Here is a 17,239-nt window from a genome sequence, read left to right on the forward strand (position 1 = left end):
GAGTCTCCCTGGCCTCTTAATTAATACCGGGTCAAAATTATCCTTTTCAAGACTCTGACCTCTATACTGAGGTGCTGCGACCAGTGGCGTACGCAGGGGGGGGGGCCATTGGGCCATGCCCCCCCCCCCCCCCTTAAAAATTTTTTGTAGTTAACGACGTAGATTAAGACATTTAATATGTTTTGCATTGCTCTGTCAAAGCAATTACTGTAACAATGTTGTTTTATAGACTAAGCCAATACAAAATACATGGAGGGGGGGGTTACAACTCCACTTTGGCACGCGTGTGACGTTACGATATTGAGAATGATGCTTTCAGTCTCTTTATGCTTGGGAATGATGCTTTCAGTCTAAAAAAAAACTTGCCTAATTTTAAACAACACTGCATTAAAAGAGCGAGTTTTGCCAATACCAAACATTCAAACATCTCAGCCAGGAATTAACAACAAGAAAACATAGAGACTTAGCTTTATTTCCGAAAAATGCTAAAGAAAACATGATCTTATCCTTTTGCTATGCCACCTGACAGCGCCATTTTACAGGAATATTCATACCCACGTGTTTGTTGAAAATGCTCTCAGAATGCACCAAATTCAAAATTTTCTGGGGGAGGCCCCCCAGACCCCCCGCCGCTGGGTGTCGTCTTAAGCGAAAACGCTGTCGGGTTTCGCCCGCCGGTAGTCAAAAACCCCTCTTTCAAAATTCCTGGCTACGCTACTCTCAATGGCCCCCCCTTGAGAAAATCCTGCGTACGCCACTGGCTGCGACGTGTCAGTTTTAAACTGAATATTATATTTCGGTCTCAAGCACGTTACAACTTTTCTGTTTTGTCACTTCTACCTTTTTTCTAGACCTCTGCTACGTTCGGTAGGGTGTCCGACGTTTTCTTCGTAAACAGTTTTTCGTAAAACAATTCTTCGTAAACAATTCTTTGTAAAACAATGCTTCTCAAAGCATTTCTTCGTGTATGCAATTGAGATTTGATGTATATGAAGACACGCTTTACGAAGAATTGTTTTACGGATTTCATTTCACCAACAACTGTTTACGAAAAATTTGCCTATAACCGTTCGGTAGGTAATGCATTGTTGTCGTTGTGATGGCCACAAATCAGTGCACTGATGATTTTCAGAGAGCTTATAATATCTGTTGTGTTACTCGCAGTATTTATTCAGCATTTAAAAAAATGAAGCTGCCAAAGCACCCATTGAATTGTTCGACGCTTTCCAACTTCTTGCCGCTTTTAGCTGTCCGAGAAACATTAAAAGAAATTTACTCGTGCTAATAAATATAATCCTTCCTTGTCAGCAAACTTATGTTTTTACCTTCAAATCTTATGGATCATTTGCGAGTTTTTTTTTTCCTTTCTTAAATTAAATATTATATAGGATTTGCTTTTGATCATCCAGGGACATAAGTTGATACGCTACTTTTTGCATTAAAAAGTGCACTTATCTAAAAAATTAAAAACATCAACTGGCAGTGAACTGTATCAAAATAACAACTTTCTAAAAAGATTACATGCTCTGGGCTATTAGGCTACAGGCTGGTTTGTTTCGTGGTATTTCAGATTTGAGAAACAACAAAAAAACACAAGAAAAAAACAAAAACTTGTAAGATTTGATGCCCCTGTGAAGAATCATTCTTTGACTACCAGCCCACGTATGAATTATTATCGATCATCTCAAGAAAAGTCAGCCTACAAATCTGCATGACGTTATGCTTAACCTGAGCACGCGTTTTCATGCGCGCGTCATGCGATAAGTTACTAAGTATACTATTATTACATCTTAAAATCATTTGGTCGACCCAACCCAGATCATGAATTTTAAACAAGGTGTGTTTTAGGCTACTAGTCAGAGCAATAAAAAAGCTGTAAACAACGTTAGTTTGTTTCACGAAAAAGGAAATAGGCGGAAAGCAGTTTTGCATTCTTGTGATGGGAGTCCACCCTCGGAAAAGGGTTGATTAAGGAAGAGCTCCTGGGGATCGTTGAAACTTTTTATTTTTTAGTTTTTCTGGCTGAACAACAACTTTTCGAGTAAACAGCTTTCTCACCACAGAACTATAAGATTCTACAAGTACCGCATTGGTAGTCGAACTATAAGTGCCACTGTGTTAGTCGATGTCCTGAAAAGAATTAGAGAAGAAATCAACAAAACCCGAAATCCAGAAAATCGTGCATGGAAAATTGCTGAGTCGCAAAAGCATACGTAGTGACTTTAATTGAACAACACCTGGTACACAATTAATGAAGTTTGTGCATTAAAGTTTAGGTTTGAAATATTTTCCATTCTTGGCAAAGACCGTTCTTCGTTTGCATTTCAGTGGTAGAAGCACTCGCCAATTAATCAAAACTTTTGATCCAGACCTGTGCTGCCACGAAAAATTCGTCTTTGCCAGCTTCCTTAATCTGAAATCACTTTACACTGATTAGCCAATTTTACTTTCTTCAATGTATTTAGTGTGCCTCACTACATTTAGATTTATTTTAATCTGATGACACCGGTTCAATGACCAAATGGTTTTCGCCTTCGGCTCTAATTAGAGCAAAATGAAACATAGTTGTTATTACTATTAACCTAGTGTTGGTACATCTGGGATCGATTTTCAGGTCGGGCGATATCAAAGACTTAAAAAACGGCACCGGCTGTATTTTTTCTTGCATGACGCAGTGAAGATAAATCGGATATAATGTGATGACATCTTAAATATGCCAAAAATCAAACAGGAGCCCTGTCGCTAAAAGATCTTAGCAGTTGTAGAGCAACAATAAATACACCATAACATATTATTATAATTCTGAAGGCCGTCCCTGACCCTAACTTCTGAAGAGAGTCAGATGAAACGAACTGCCTCAAGGTTTAAAAACCTCTCATCTCGCAATAAACTTAGAAATTGTTGTACCAGAGTTAAGGCCTTTTGCAATCGAAGTTCCATGTCAAGAAGGGGAGCAGAGATTATGAGAAACAGGGAGAGATTTCATGTCATCACTCCAATTTTTGATTATAATATACAGGTCATTGAACCAGAGTCGGATCAATTACAATTGTAATTATAATTGAATGTAATTAATTACACATTTCAGTGCAACTGTATTTATACTGTAATTGTAATTCAGCCTATACTTTTTGTTGTGTAATTGTAGCCTAAATATGATTGTAAATTGCACGAAATTTTGATCCAAATTACAATTACATTTTTGTCTAACTGCAACATCAGCCCCAGGCCAGCAGAAAGATTTTAGTCAAGAGCTGGTAGGCTAACTTTCAATACCGCAAAAAGGAACTTACTGGTCCAGACAATTCTCGCAACGTTATCTTTATCAAACGCAATTTTATTGTCTTTGATCTATAAAAATCATCGATAAATATTGAAACACTTAGTTTTTGTAATTAAAACGTGTAATTGACTAAATTTGGAAGTAATTGTAATTTAAAAACGTTAGAACAACGTAATTTTTATGCAATTGAAAATTTTGATGGTGTAATTGTACTGTAATTGAACATAAAATTATGTAGTTTATCCAACTCTACGTTGAACATTGACAATCTCTGCCATATACCAGACACGATAAAGTTGATCAATAACCCAATAACTTATTAAACATGATTGCAATTAGTTCTGCTGATGCCGATCGTGGATTTTTGCAAATGAACTTAGTCATAACATCGCTACTATCAATGCTGACCATTGCTGGTTGGTATACTGCAAAGCTGCAAACACAAACGTTCATTTCAATAAATCCATTTACAAGTTTCAAGATATCGCAGTAAAGAAAAAATCAAAGGAAATTGTGGTGTGGCAAACAAGCCAAATTTTAAACTTATTGTAATGCAATTTTTGAGTCAATCACGTATTCATCTACACGTTTTATCGCTTCTATGTTTTTCTGAACCTCTCCTATGTTTAGCATGTGTTATTTTTCGCTATGAAGGTCGGTAATAAAAACAAACTGAACAGTGTTTCGCTTCAAAAAAAAGTAACGATTGTCCGGCAGCCTACACCGACTACTTGCACATAGGTTTACTTTACTTATAACAACACAGCTAGGTGTTATAAAGGGGGTCCACGCAAACCAAATTTTTTTAAGGGCTCCGCGTTAAAAAAAGTTTAAGAACCCCTGCATTAGGCCTACCGACTCCTTGAACAAAAACCTTACAAAGCTTTGGTAACAGCAAGCTCAAAATTGTGTGCGTTATACACTTTAACCTGAAAAAAAAATACTCTGCATCTATTTGTCGTAGGCTATGATCAAGCTAATGCTAGCTACAAGTCTTCTAACTGAAATCCTGCTAACTGCTTGACACTACTTAGGCTACAGCTCGAAAATGTGATATCATTCGGCACTGTAGCTTCATTGCCTGGACGCAATTTTTATGCTCAGAAGAAAAAATTATAACTTAGCACTCAGTTCTTGAAGAAAACCGACTATAAAGAACGGAATCATCAAACCAGCTCTGGTGCTAGTAGATCTGAGATCAATCCCAGGTCTGATCATAAGTTACCGAAAGATTTTAAAAACTGTAGGCTACCGACTCTATTCTTTCACTCACACGCAGTTAGGATAAGTCTAGTAACAATGTGGTGACATCGTAAATCTGATACAAAATTAAACATAAGACCTTAGCAGTTGTAGTCTATGGTGACTGTAAATAAACCTTATTAGTACTGTAGTAGGCTAGTAGAGGATCACTATGATTCGGAGAAAAGGGCAGGTTATTGTAAAACAGATTTTTGTTTCTAGTAGTCTACAACACGCAACATGAGTCCTAGGTCACTGTAACTTGGGCTACATGATTGACGGAATCTATATTCTTGGGCTGAGAAAGCTTCTTTGAGAGAATCATTCTGACAGTTTCGCATACTTGAAGAGCAGTGGTTCTTAATCTTTTCTTTGGCACGCCTCCCTTCAATATTGCTTACAAGTTCTGCGTCCCCGCGGTTTGTAACAACTAACATCAAAAGTAAGTTAAGTAACTTTGTTTTTGTTGATCACGCGCAAGGCCGTGTGAACACCATCTCGCCAATCCCCGAAATCCACTAGTTTGTAAGCTGGAGTTTGATGTGGCGATTAGTACCGTGTCGCCTGCGTACGTTATCTTGTTGAAAAGCTGTACGCCTATACCGAGATGTCTTCTTCATCTAGATGTCTTAACATAGTAACATAGCCTGCCTGGTGTTGCGACAGTGCCAAATTCTAAATCATTTCAGGACCAAGCACATTTAACATTATTTTGTGTTTTATCACCGCTTTTTTTTATTCCTTCTATGATGTATAATGTATAGCGGCGGGATGGCGTGCAGCGGATAAGGCGTTGACTTTCCATTTTTGCGAACCTGGTTGGACACCCGGCTGAAACTGGTTGTTGAAAAACACAGCTGACTTCTATCCAAGATGTAATAAATTGGGTGGGCATCGTTGCTGAAGGAAAGGTGACCTAAAGAAAGGAACTGGCCACCCTACTCTCGTTAGTGCCGAAGGCTGCGTATAATGAGAAGATTATCATCTCAATTCCACAAAGTCCAATAACTGAGTATGTGACCTTTACCATGATACCGTATATTTTGTTTTAAGGTTGGAAATAAAACTGAACGCAAGCATACGAATAAAGACGGTAAAATGGCAAAATCTGTCAAGGTTTAAAACGTGCATAAATGGTTGTCAGGGATCGTGAGGTACTTGTTGGTAGTTGGCCCCAGCATTACCACAAAATTTCCTCCAGTGCTGACTAACCACAAAGATGTACAAAGAAATTAAACAATATACGCTATCGTTGGGTGTAAAAATTAATCACATAGGCAATTGGTCGAGTTTTTGTTCAGGTCAAAAATTAAGCTATGCCACATTTTCTCAAATTTTGCATGCGACGCAATACCGTTGAAACCTCGAAAATGTTTTGCTACTGGAGGGAGCGTTGGAACAATCATAGAATCTGATATTCCTACTTTTTTCCTCAATATTCCCGTAATCCAAACATCGTCTACAGGAAGGATTTCAGTGTTTCGAGACATTTCCCACATTTCATTTGCAACTGCCATACTCAGAGTGTACATTCCTCCAGGGCAAAACTTGGGCCAAATGTCAGGCTCATACTGTTCTTTGGAAACGTAATACTTGCTCTTTGGATGTCGGTCCGGATAACCGGGATCTTCCCACATTTTGTACATACAAATAATCGGAAACAAAGTGTTGGCGTAAATAGAGTGGTATCTTTCAATAATTTCTTGCATCCTTGCAACATCAATGAAAACATCATCATCGGAAGTTGATAGAAAATACCGGTCGGATAGATTCTCGGAAGCCCACTGCATGCCAGCCAAAGTCTTCAAAACTACGTTTCTATGATATAAAAGATCTCGGAATATGATTAGTTCATAAACCTTGTCTTAGGTTAAGCAGAAAAACAAAAGTGATGAATTTATTGACCAGTAATTTAATGTGTGTCTATTTAATGGTAGTCCTTATATAGATCTAATACCAGTAGCCTATAAAAGGTAGTGATTACATCCCCATTCAAATCAAAAACATACATTATTAAGAGATGGAATAAACATGGAAAGCTTTGGTGAATATTATTTATTGTAACTTTGTTGTCACTGCCATAAAGAGTTTAAATCTTTCAAAAACGGATCACTTAAAATAGAGCTGAGAACCATCAAGCTCGATCCGTTCTGCGAGATATTGGTACCGGGATGCAAAGAATATATGCATAAAGATCATTAAAGGACATTATACGTTGCCACAAAACAATTCTCTAAGAAAGCATGGCCAACGCCTCATTGTGTAGTTGAAATGATGTACTTCTCGGTTGTCAGTAGAACATTGTTTGTCGTATCCAGGCTTACGCCCGGTAGTTGAATGTTTAGATTAAGTGGACGGGAAGGCAAGGAAGCCAATCTTCGTGACCACCTTCAAGCATGCCTGTGTCTTGCCAAAGACACAGCCGCATGCTCTTGAGTGGTGTCGAACCGATGCCCTTTCGAGCGTCGTTTCAGGGCTCTCACCACTCTACAATGCAGCCGACAGTGGTAGCAACATTGACCAAAGTAGTTATTCCCTTATATGGAAGCTCCTACATCAGTCCGAGTTGCACTTTCCTGCTCCCCGCTAAAATCCTCCCTTTGGTACATCACTAGTTGTAGCTTATGGTAGGCTAAATCTACTTCATGCGTCTAAGCAACCCCTTTCTTGTAGGATCTGTCTCCAGACTCCTTCTGTATGAATAAAACTGCTCGTCATTTTTTCTCAGCGCTATTTTTTTATCGCTTGATCTACCACTTAATCTACCGCTTGATTTACCTTTATGGTAATCGTCTGCTGTCAGTATGAAAAAAACTGTGATATAATGAGATAAAATTAGCAAAATATTTACTTATTACCTGTATGTGTCTTCGACATCTATCAAAAGAACATCCTCGTTTATTCTTATTTCAGCGTCCAGAATACTTGGAATAATGTATTCAGATCTCCCTATGATGAATATCGTTTGAAGGCCCCCTCCATTCAAATGCTTCATCGAGCCCCAAGATTCACGGATTAAATTTCGTCGTATTAAATTTTCCGCAGAAGATTTCACTAAAATTATCATGTTCCATTTTTCTCCTGATAGAAAGAAAATACAAAAGGTTGTTTAAAACGAGAGAAGATATTAAAGACACAACAATAATACATGAGAATTTAGAAATTGTTCAACCCATAAACTACTTGGACGTCAAGTCTGCAACATCTGGATGGTTTATTTGCTTTAAAAATTTTTTTCCCTTTTTAAATTTTCTTCCCTTTTTAAATTTTCTTCCCTTTGAAGCACAAAATAACTTATATGCTTCATGACTTATCTTCAAATAATATTTCATTGACAACTCGTTTTAGAGTTAGATAACTTTTCGTCCAATATTTGAGGCAATCCATAGTTTGAGGTTCAATTTAGTTATTCTTTTCAATTGGTTGGAAACACTTTTTCTCACTCTTGGAGTTTTATTTTCCGGTAGTAAGCACTTAAAAATAAAAAGTTTTGTAAGAAAAATGAATCATTGGACCAATCAGAAACTGCAGAAACAGCGTTTCGACCAATCAGAAGTTGCAGGGAAAACATTTCTGACATTAAGTAAATTAAGTCAGCGTTTCGTCGCCCACAGATAGGATTAGAATGTTAAGACAGTGGTAGTCATTTCGATGAGGTGTGTCCCATTCCCACCCAAACCATAACTCTTTTTTTCTGTAATTACCAAAGTCCAAAGTAGGATCAACCGTGTGGCTGAATGCTACAACGGTCACAATAGGACAGTAGTCACTTAAACATGTTCTGATTGGTTGGCGGTGTTATCGGGTCTTACAAGGAATTGTCATGTTTAAGTGATGGCTACCTTATGTCACAACATATGAAATGTGCATTGTAAAAAATTGTCTAAATAATTTTCTGTGTACTTCAAACAGTTTTAATCTACAAACCGTAAACTATAAACAACGATGATTGTCAGCTACTGGCTTACTATAACATTCTTTGTCACTACAGGGAGACTGAAGTCTTATGGTGGGTTCTTCTAAATATTTCACTTTTTCTCGGGGCCACCTTTTGACATCAGGATTGAATATTTGATTGTAGGTCGCGGTAAAACCAGTGCTGTAAAAAATCATGTCATTATTTATCGCACTGTCGTTCAACTTTTTGTAAGCTACAAAGTAGGCTAACATTGTTCCCATTGTTGTCCAGACTAAATAAGAACATTTTGTCCGCCCAGTTATAGCTCAGTGGTTAAGCGCTTGACTATATGACGGTTGAAAGATCACGCAGCGGTGGTTCGACTCTAGAGGTGTGCGCTTGAGTAACGCATCACACGGACTGCTCTTCATTCAGCGTTACCCAGTGAATGAAATAATTCTCCAGCAACAATAATCGGAAAACGTCACTCTGCCCATCCCCTACAAGTATGCGAAACTACCAGGAATAACCACCAAGGATTTGTCAGTCCGAGGATAAACATTCAAAACCAACCAAATCGACTTTGATTTATGAAATAGACATTTTGAGTGAATATTGATTAAAAATATGTGTAGCCTTGACTTTTTTCTAAATGAGTTAAATTTATCTACCAATACTAAAAATCAATTGTTCAGAGTTTTGCCTCAAAAAAACTTTTAATTCAGATATTTGTGCAGTAAATAAATAGCATTTTTTCTTAAAAGCATCCTGCAACACTGTCCATGCCATGCCTGATACGGATGTTTAGTGGTACCCTTTCCAACGGTCTGCAGAGTGCAGACAGATACCTGTAAAACCGTCAAGCCTGTTTTTTGGAAAAGTATTAGGCCTATCCGTAAAATAGGCTATAGGCTACAATGCACAGGGATGGGAGGTAGATTTTGGGATGGAAGATAGGAAACGCCAAAGGACGGAAGATTGGGATAACGGGATTTTCTTTTTACAAAAGTAACAATACCGTTGATGATGCTATAAGTTTGTGCAGCCAATGTGTATCTGTGAATCGTCAGGATAGCCCTGTTGGTGACTTGTGTCTCCTGAAGGAGAATAGCTGTTGCTTAGTTGGCATTCACTACTTGTTGCCAGATGTTGATCTTAGACTTGGTCAGGCCTTCTACATTCAAATGCAGCAAAGTGATGCCTTCCCGGTACGACAACCGAAGTTGCCCCCCCCCCCCCCTCTGAACAGTTAGTTGACATGAAGGGTATGCTCTGAGTCGACATCACTCTGTACATGCTAAACTTTAATAGAGCTCTGTGAGCTACAATTCAGTTTCGATTTGTTGTCATTTACTTGATTTTTGCAAGAATCAATTACCACTATAGGAGGTTGACAACTTGGAATGGAAGACAATCTTCCATCATTCCATCCCAAGTCCACTATGAACTTTCAAACACCGCACCAAAACATACAAAATTACGTAAAATAAGTTTGTTTTGCTTTTAAATCTTTATCCTCGGACTGACAAAGCCTTGATACGTTATTCCTGGTAGTTTTGCTTAGCCTACTTGTAGAAGCTGTTGACGCAGGGCCGGTTACCGAAAAGTTGAGGAAGAGTTTCAGTTTAATTACGTTTCTTGAACAGAAATAATTCGATTTTGGGTTCTTATTGAACCAACGCGACCACTGCCAGTGCCTGGGCGGTTGCTCAAGAACGAAAAGTCGACAACATTCACACCTTGTAAGTAGCATATTTTCACTTCAGCTCAGTGACTACATCGCTCTTAAATGATCTATCTGAGTAAACACTCGAACAATCAATCAAACAATCCGGGAAACAACAACGATTAATATGGAATAATGGCCTAACCTGCAATTGAAATCTGCCAGAACTGAAGTTTGAGAGGGAAAAAAACTTGTTTTTAAGAGATTTGCCTACGCGGAAAATGGTGAACAAACCGTGTGTCGGAATAGGGTGAAGATATTTCTTACAGACAAACTAAGAGTTGGCAAAAATGCTGGTGACGTAAAGTTGTAATGAGGAAACGTTCAAACAGATTCTGAATACTGTACGTCAACACTTGAAAGAGTTGACTAACAATGCTGACAATCATTTAGCGAGACATAAAGATCTTCGACATGAAAACGTTTTGATCTATAATTTCATTCATCGATGGTAACATGCGACTTTCGTGTCCATGAAAAAAAGGTCTGATTGAATTATATTGTGATTCTACTTTGCAGTCCAATTTCAAAACAAAACAAAAAAACACTGTCGCAATTCTAGATATCTCTTGGAAGCGAACTCGTGTCTAACTTTCAAAACACGTGTTTCAGAAACTTTTTTGTTGCCTGGCATGCTGATAAATTTCCTACTAACATTGACTGTGTATGAAAATGGATTGACAATTTGTTGTTTGAATTAATTTGGTTGCAGTTTGAGCCTATGCTAAAATTATACATTATGCCACGCAACGACAAATTTGGTTAACAAGGGTTCAATTATCTGTTCCATTTGCTACGAAGTTTTGTTGCCGGTCAGCTAACACTTTTTTAAAATTTTGCTGGTTCTCTAGTGCAAAAAGGTTTAGTACCAGTTTCCGTTTGTTCTTATTTCTGACAATCACAACAAAAAACAATATATGCCAAACATAAACGACGTTATAACGTGCATGATACCGAAGCAGGAAAATCAGTTTAAAATATGCCACGTCGCAACCGTCCCCCAGCCGGGAGAGTCCACGGCTGATAAAGGCCCCACTCATTTTAGTCTGTTTAATGTTTTTTGACTATTTAAAAAATACTAGGCTACAGAAGCTCGATAATCAATAGCTAATTAAATCATCCAAGGCCGTATTTATTGCTTTCTCAACCTCCGAATGGGAGCCTACCACTAATTAGGGGCCTACTCATAGTTAGTTCGTGGAGCGTTTTTCGGCTTGTATTTTTTGTTCTATTTTTGGAAATTTGTTTCGCTCGCTCAACCACATTTCGTTTATCTCGCCGATATTGCTCAAGCATAGTTGTGGGGATTGAAAAAGTGAAAAAAATTTTCTAAGTAGGCTAAACGTCAGCTCACTCAAATAGCCTAGTTAAAATTAGGCTAATAATAATTAAATTGATAAATTTGAATGTGAATCGAGGTAGGTTATGAATTGAAAATGTTATCTGTAAAGGTGAGGACACCTCAGGTAAAATTTTCGAAGTTCTAGCTTGCCGGAAGACTACAACACACTATGACCTACTAACTAGGCTATACAAACTTACAAGAAAAAATTATTGAAATCTTTCTCTGGTTGTGAATAAAAAAACTTGTGAAATGTTAGGCTAACTCAAATTTTAGACAAAACTTCTACCCCAATCCAATTTTTGATGAATTAGATTACATACAAAGTGTGCATTTTGATAAAAAAATGCTGCTCCTAAAAACTGATCAAATCAAGATTATATTTGTCAAAATTTTCTGAGGAGCAAGCTAGGGATTGTAGATCATAGGGATGCGAAACTTCATCCGCTTTTGGCTTCTCTCGTTTGACTTGCAGTAGCTTAGATTGGCAATGCCTCCTCGTGCAGCCAAGATACGGTAGTTGGGTCCAGTTGTCGAATACCAGTGATTCCACTTGGGGGTCGTAAGATGGGACATTCGTGGAGTATGTGTTGCATTGTTTGTTCTACCGCTCCGCAGACACATATCGGCGAATTATGCAACCCCCACCTAAACAAATTAGCTCCAGTACAGCCAACGTCACATCTGATCCTGTTCAATGTGACCCATGCCTTTCTTGAGAGGTCTGCTCCAGGAGGGATGGAGAGTGCTGGCATAACTGAAAACTGGGGAGGGATATGTGGCAGCTCGTTCCATTCTTGGGTCCATGTTTCCATGCAGCTGAAGTTCTTATCCACAAGTTGTGTAGCATATCGATGGAATGGGCGCCTTGATGATAGGCGTTGAGGTCTGACTGGTCCATTTGTTTGGGAGTGACTGTAGAGAAGGTGTTGAGGATCGAGTCTCGCATGTAGAGCCAGTTTGTGAGAGGCTTCTTCCCTACGGACATGAGCAGGAGCAATGCCAGCCAAAGTTGGCAGATAAGCAGTAGGTGTGGGGCGGAGACAGCCAGTGATGATGCGCAAGGTGTCGTTAATGCACACATCCATCTTTTTTGTGTGTCTGCTGCGGTTCCATACAGCTGAGGCATATTCGGCTGAGCTGTAGACCAAGGCTAGTGCACTTGTACGCAAGGTTGATGCTCGGGCTCCCCATCCTGTTCCTGCTAGGCTTCTCAAGAGGTTATTTCGCGAGGTAACCTTGGCACGGAGTGACTCGATGTGGGGTCTGTAGGTCAACTGCCGGTCAAATCCGCTTTTGGCTTATCCGCAACACTAGAAGGGTTACGTTTTTTTCTAATTTAGAAAATATTTTACTTTTTATGGGTTATATAAGAAGAGTTAAGTTGGTTTTAAAGTAATTTAAGGTTTTTAGTTGAAAGCAAGTCTGCAGTAAAGCGTTAAAAAAATGTCAAATTGGCAATTGACCTTTCTAATGTTGAAGGAACAACGGAGTTGCGCGTCCCGTAATGTACCGCCCCTAGAGCAAGCCCCTTAAACTTCTTTTCCGTTTCATTTATTTGAACATTAAATTTTGCATTGTTTGTTTATTTGTGCTATAAATTTTACTTTATAAAAGTCTGGTACCTTCCCAACTTTTTTCTGGATCCCCTTTTGCATTGTCGGCATAGCCTAGTAACCTGTTTTATGCAGAAAATCTTAAAAGTTGTTTACTCTTTGCTAAAATGATGATTGCAAATTTTTATCGCACATTGAAAGAGTTCACTGCTCTAAACGCTTTTTGGTCTTATTTTTAAAAGCAATCACTAAACAATTAAACATGGGGGCCCACTAGTGGATTTCAGGAAGGGGAGCGAGAAGGTGCTCACACGGCTCTGGTTGCAACACCTTACAACTACTGCTCTAAATCCCATTGTCCGGCATTGTCAATGAACATTGCAAAATGTTTTCAAGCAAAAAAATTATTCTATTGAAATCAGTTCGAAATGAAAGAAAACCAAAGAAATCAACAATAGGCCTACCACAACCGGCATAATTTTTCCGCGACTGCGAAGTAAAACACGTCCAATTTTGCGGTAAAAATCACACAACTGGCAACCCTTGAAATTTTTAAGCGTTTTCGGCACTTTTAGGGAATTGCAAATATTTCAAAGAGTTATTGGATCATAATCTTTACCCTCACCGTAACCCAAACCTTAATCGGCAAAACTAGTCCGAATCCGAAAGGAACTGGCAACCCTGACAGTGCCTGACAAATGGCAATGCCCAAAAAATCCTTTAACATTTAGAATTAGAGGTACCGGTTTATGTAGGCCTACCAGCAGGCCTTTACTCAATTCTTGGTCGGAACAAACTACAGATATTTTTGAACACCACCAAATTGCACTACTTTTGGACTAGCCTTTAACTTTTTTGAGCTGAGAAATAGAATAACATCTGGCAACAGCGTTGTTGTTAGAAATGTTCCACTTAAAAATAAGTTATGTAGGCTACTGTAATTAAATTGGAAGTGGCTGCATTTACGGCGCCGTAAATACAGCCGTTCCATGCTTTTTTTTCAATCTTTACGTCGCTTTTACTGCGCATGCGCGCCGTTTCTGGAAAAAAAAATCGTATATAACTTCTAAATTCGACTATTTTTCCAAGTGAATCAGAGGAGCGTGTGACCTTTGTCTGGCTCATACTCGCAAGGACATGAGTTCGATTCCACCAAAAGGTAATTTTTTTTTTAACTCAATTCTAACCCGAAGTGACTCAATCGTTAGGCTACGTATTTTTGTGGCCGTTCAGGTTAGTTTGTTTTTAGTTCTGACTATCATAACGAAAAAACAGTATATGACAAACATAACAGAGGTATTATATAGAAAAAGGTAGAAGCGACAAAACGCGGACGTTATAGCGTGAATGATAGCAAAGCAGGACAATCAGTTTTAAAATATGGCACGTCGTAACACCTAAAAATTTTATAAGTTTAAATTTTATTTTTTACTCATTTTAATTGTTAAAGAAAAAAAACTCACTAGCAATTGTTAGGCTACGTATTTTGTGGCCGTTCAGTTTAGTTTGTTTTTAGTTCTGACCATCACAACGAAAAAACAATATATGACTGTTCCCGACAATTATTCACCAAATCAAACGTCATATAAAACCGTTGTGGTCTACTTAACCTAGCTGGCATCTTACGTCATGGAAATTGCTAGAAAATGTCCAAATATTGCACCATCGTTCGTAAGACCTGATGAAATGTTTGAATTGCGTGACAATGTCTTTCATTATTGCGTCACAGTTACTGTTGACGTGAGTTTGAGATATTGCAAATTATTCTAGTCATTCGTAAAATGCTGGTTGCTTGAAAGTTGGAGGCATATTTAACTGTTTGCTTAGTGCTTGCCAGCTGGACGAAAATTCCGTCTTTTATCCAAGTAATCTGTTCTGTAGTGACAAGTTTCAGTGGTGTACGGCGTTGCATCCCAATTTCGACAGCCAGGTGGCTAATTTTACAGAAATACACTTTTTGAATAGACGTTTCAAAAGAGTGTTTCTTTTTCAGTCATTACTTACAGACGAACGGATCAGGGAATCTTATGTTACAATTTTCCCACGAAGAGATTATGGTTTACCGCTGTGACCAATGACAAACATAACAGAGGTATAGAAAAAGGTAGAAGCGACAAAACGCGGACGTTATAGGTTATAGCGTGTATGATAGCAAAGCAGGACAATCAGTTTAAAATATGGCACGGTCGTACGTAACACCTAAGAATTTTATAGGTTTAGAATTTTTTTTTTACTCATTTTAATTGTTAAAGAAAAAAAACTCACTAGCCTTTTTTTCTCTGTTTTAAATTAAAAAAAAATTGTTAAGGTGTTACGACGACGCCACGGTTACGACCGTGCCATATTTCAAACTGATTGTCCTGCTTTGGTATCATGCACAGTGGCGTACCTATGCAAAATGGCGCCCATGGCAAAGTTTAAATGTGCGCCTTTTTTAACAATTGAAGACATTACAAGTCTTTTATGAACATTTTAGCAAAAAACTAATATTAATTAATTTAATTTGTCGCCGACATTTGTTGACAGGTCGGCGGGTTTTGTGACCGTTGGGTTGTATGCTAGGCTAACTAAGTTAGAGATTGAAGAAACTGATACCGCAGCGAATCATTTTCAATCCTAACGCTGGTGTGTTCTACTACGAATTGGGCTCATTTTATCCGTTTGATAACTTGAGAAAGTTACGTAAAAGTACGGTACCGTATATTCATAAACCAGAGCTTGTGAAGTTGTGAATAAACCTCAAAACGTCAGACTGCTAAGTGCTAGGCAGCGCCAGCACAGCACGTAAAATTACATCATACCTGTAGCCTAATTCTTGGTCTCAAAATTTCATATAATCATGCTTACAGGCTTTGGTTTGGTTTTGAATCTTTATCCTCGGACTGACAAAGCCTTGATAGGTTGTTCCTGGTAGTTTCGCATACTTGTAGAGGCTCTTGACGCAGGGCCGGTTACCGAGATTGACAGAGTGAAGTTTTCGATTGTTGAAGTGTTGTTACCGCGGAATTATTCCATTCACCAGGTGCCGCTGAATGGAGAGCAGTCCTGAAATGCGTTGCTCAAGCGCACACCACGAGAGCCGAACCAGCCAGGGGCGACGGAACGATTTTTGACTGGGGGGGCAAGATTACGAAAAAAGGGCACTTTTGTTTAGTAAAAGGCCAATTTTTTTTCAAGTTTTAAGATAAGATATAGCGATAATGCTAATCTATCAGATCACTATGTATTGAGTAATGATAGCCTACAAGTGTCCGGTATACAAAGAAGGGCATCACACTATGTTATAATGATGTAACCTACTGCCAAGCCTTAAAGCAGCCGGCGGCCATGGCCGCTAAGTAGTGCTTGAATGACCGCCAGTGCTACCTCCTCAATCGGCCAAGTTTGGCCGCCGGTCTCTTCTAGCCAATTATTTAATTTTGCAGTACAATGATCGTGGATTAACTGTCGAAAATATGTAGTATCAAAGAGTGACGTATAATCAGTGTTGTACGTTGACGCCGTCAATTTGACGGCGTCATTTTACGGCGTCAACTTTTTGTTGACGCTGAGGCTAGCGCCGTCAGTTTATTTTTCATTTGACGGAAGTGATAGCGCCGTCAACTATTTTGCCGATTTTAAGCGTCAAGCGCTAAGCGTCATTTTTTGTTTTCATGGAAAATCTCGTTTCACAATAAGAGTTTCACAATGTATTCTGGCCAGCGCGACTCATCTGAATTAACGGCTTTTGCGTTGGTTGGAATGGCTCTCTGGAATACATGCAGAAGAAGTTCGCCAAATGGTGATCACCCAGGTATTGAGAACGAGAGATCAAAGACAGAATGCAAAAAATCCATGAATGGCATCGCGGACGTTGAATATACTTTATTTCAAGAGCTCTATCGTCACCACCGTGTTATCTCGGAGGTGACGGCTCTATGCCCCTGAAAAGAGCGATGTTGGTGCAGTGGACCTCGTTAAAAGATGTATACATGCTAAACTATCACAGCACGCTTGGAACAGTGATACCTTTCCGACTAAACGTTTTCAACTTGTTTTTGAAATACAACACACCAATACCAACCAGCGCTGCTGTGGAACGCATGTTTTCACTTGGAAATGACAATATGCGCAGGGGCGCCGGAAGCGTGGGGGAGCAGGCGGAGCAGATGCCCCCCTGCCCTCAAATTTCTGTGGATGGGGAGGGAAGAGG

At 38.9% G+C, this 17,239-nt stretch overlaps 1 protein-coding gene across 2 annotated transcripts in view; it reads right to left on the reverse strand.

Moving 5' to 3' along the window:
- Window positions 1-5,553: 5,553 nt before the first annotated feature.
- LOC145782850 (uncharacterized) overlaps window positions 5,554-17,239 on the reverse strand; it is a 40,092-nt gene continuing 28,406 nt past the window's right edge. For both annotated transcript variants that reach the window (XM_082594624.1, XM_082594617.1), the window contains exons 5-7: window positions 8,494-8,624; window positions 7,384-7,606; window positions 5,554-6,343 (exon numbers count right to left, since the gene is read on the reverse strand). In XM_082594624.1, coding sequence (XP_082450750.1) covers window positions 5,791-6,343; window positions 7,384-7,606; window positions 8,494-8,624 — 907 coding nt within the window. In that variant the 3' untranslated portion in view covers window positions 5,554-5,790. The remainder of the gene's footprint in view (window positions 6,344-7,383; window positions 7,607-8,493; window positions 8,625-17,239) is intronic.

Source organism: Aplidium turbinatum, chromosome 1 (genome assembly GCF_918807975.1).
Source record: "Aplidium turbinatum chromosome 1, kaAplTurb1.1, whole genome shotgun sequence".
NCBI lineage: Eukaryota > Metazoa > Chordata > Ascidiacea > Aplousobranchia > Polyclinidae > Aplidium > Aplidium turbinatum.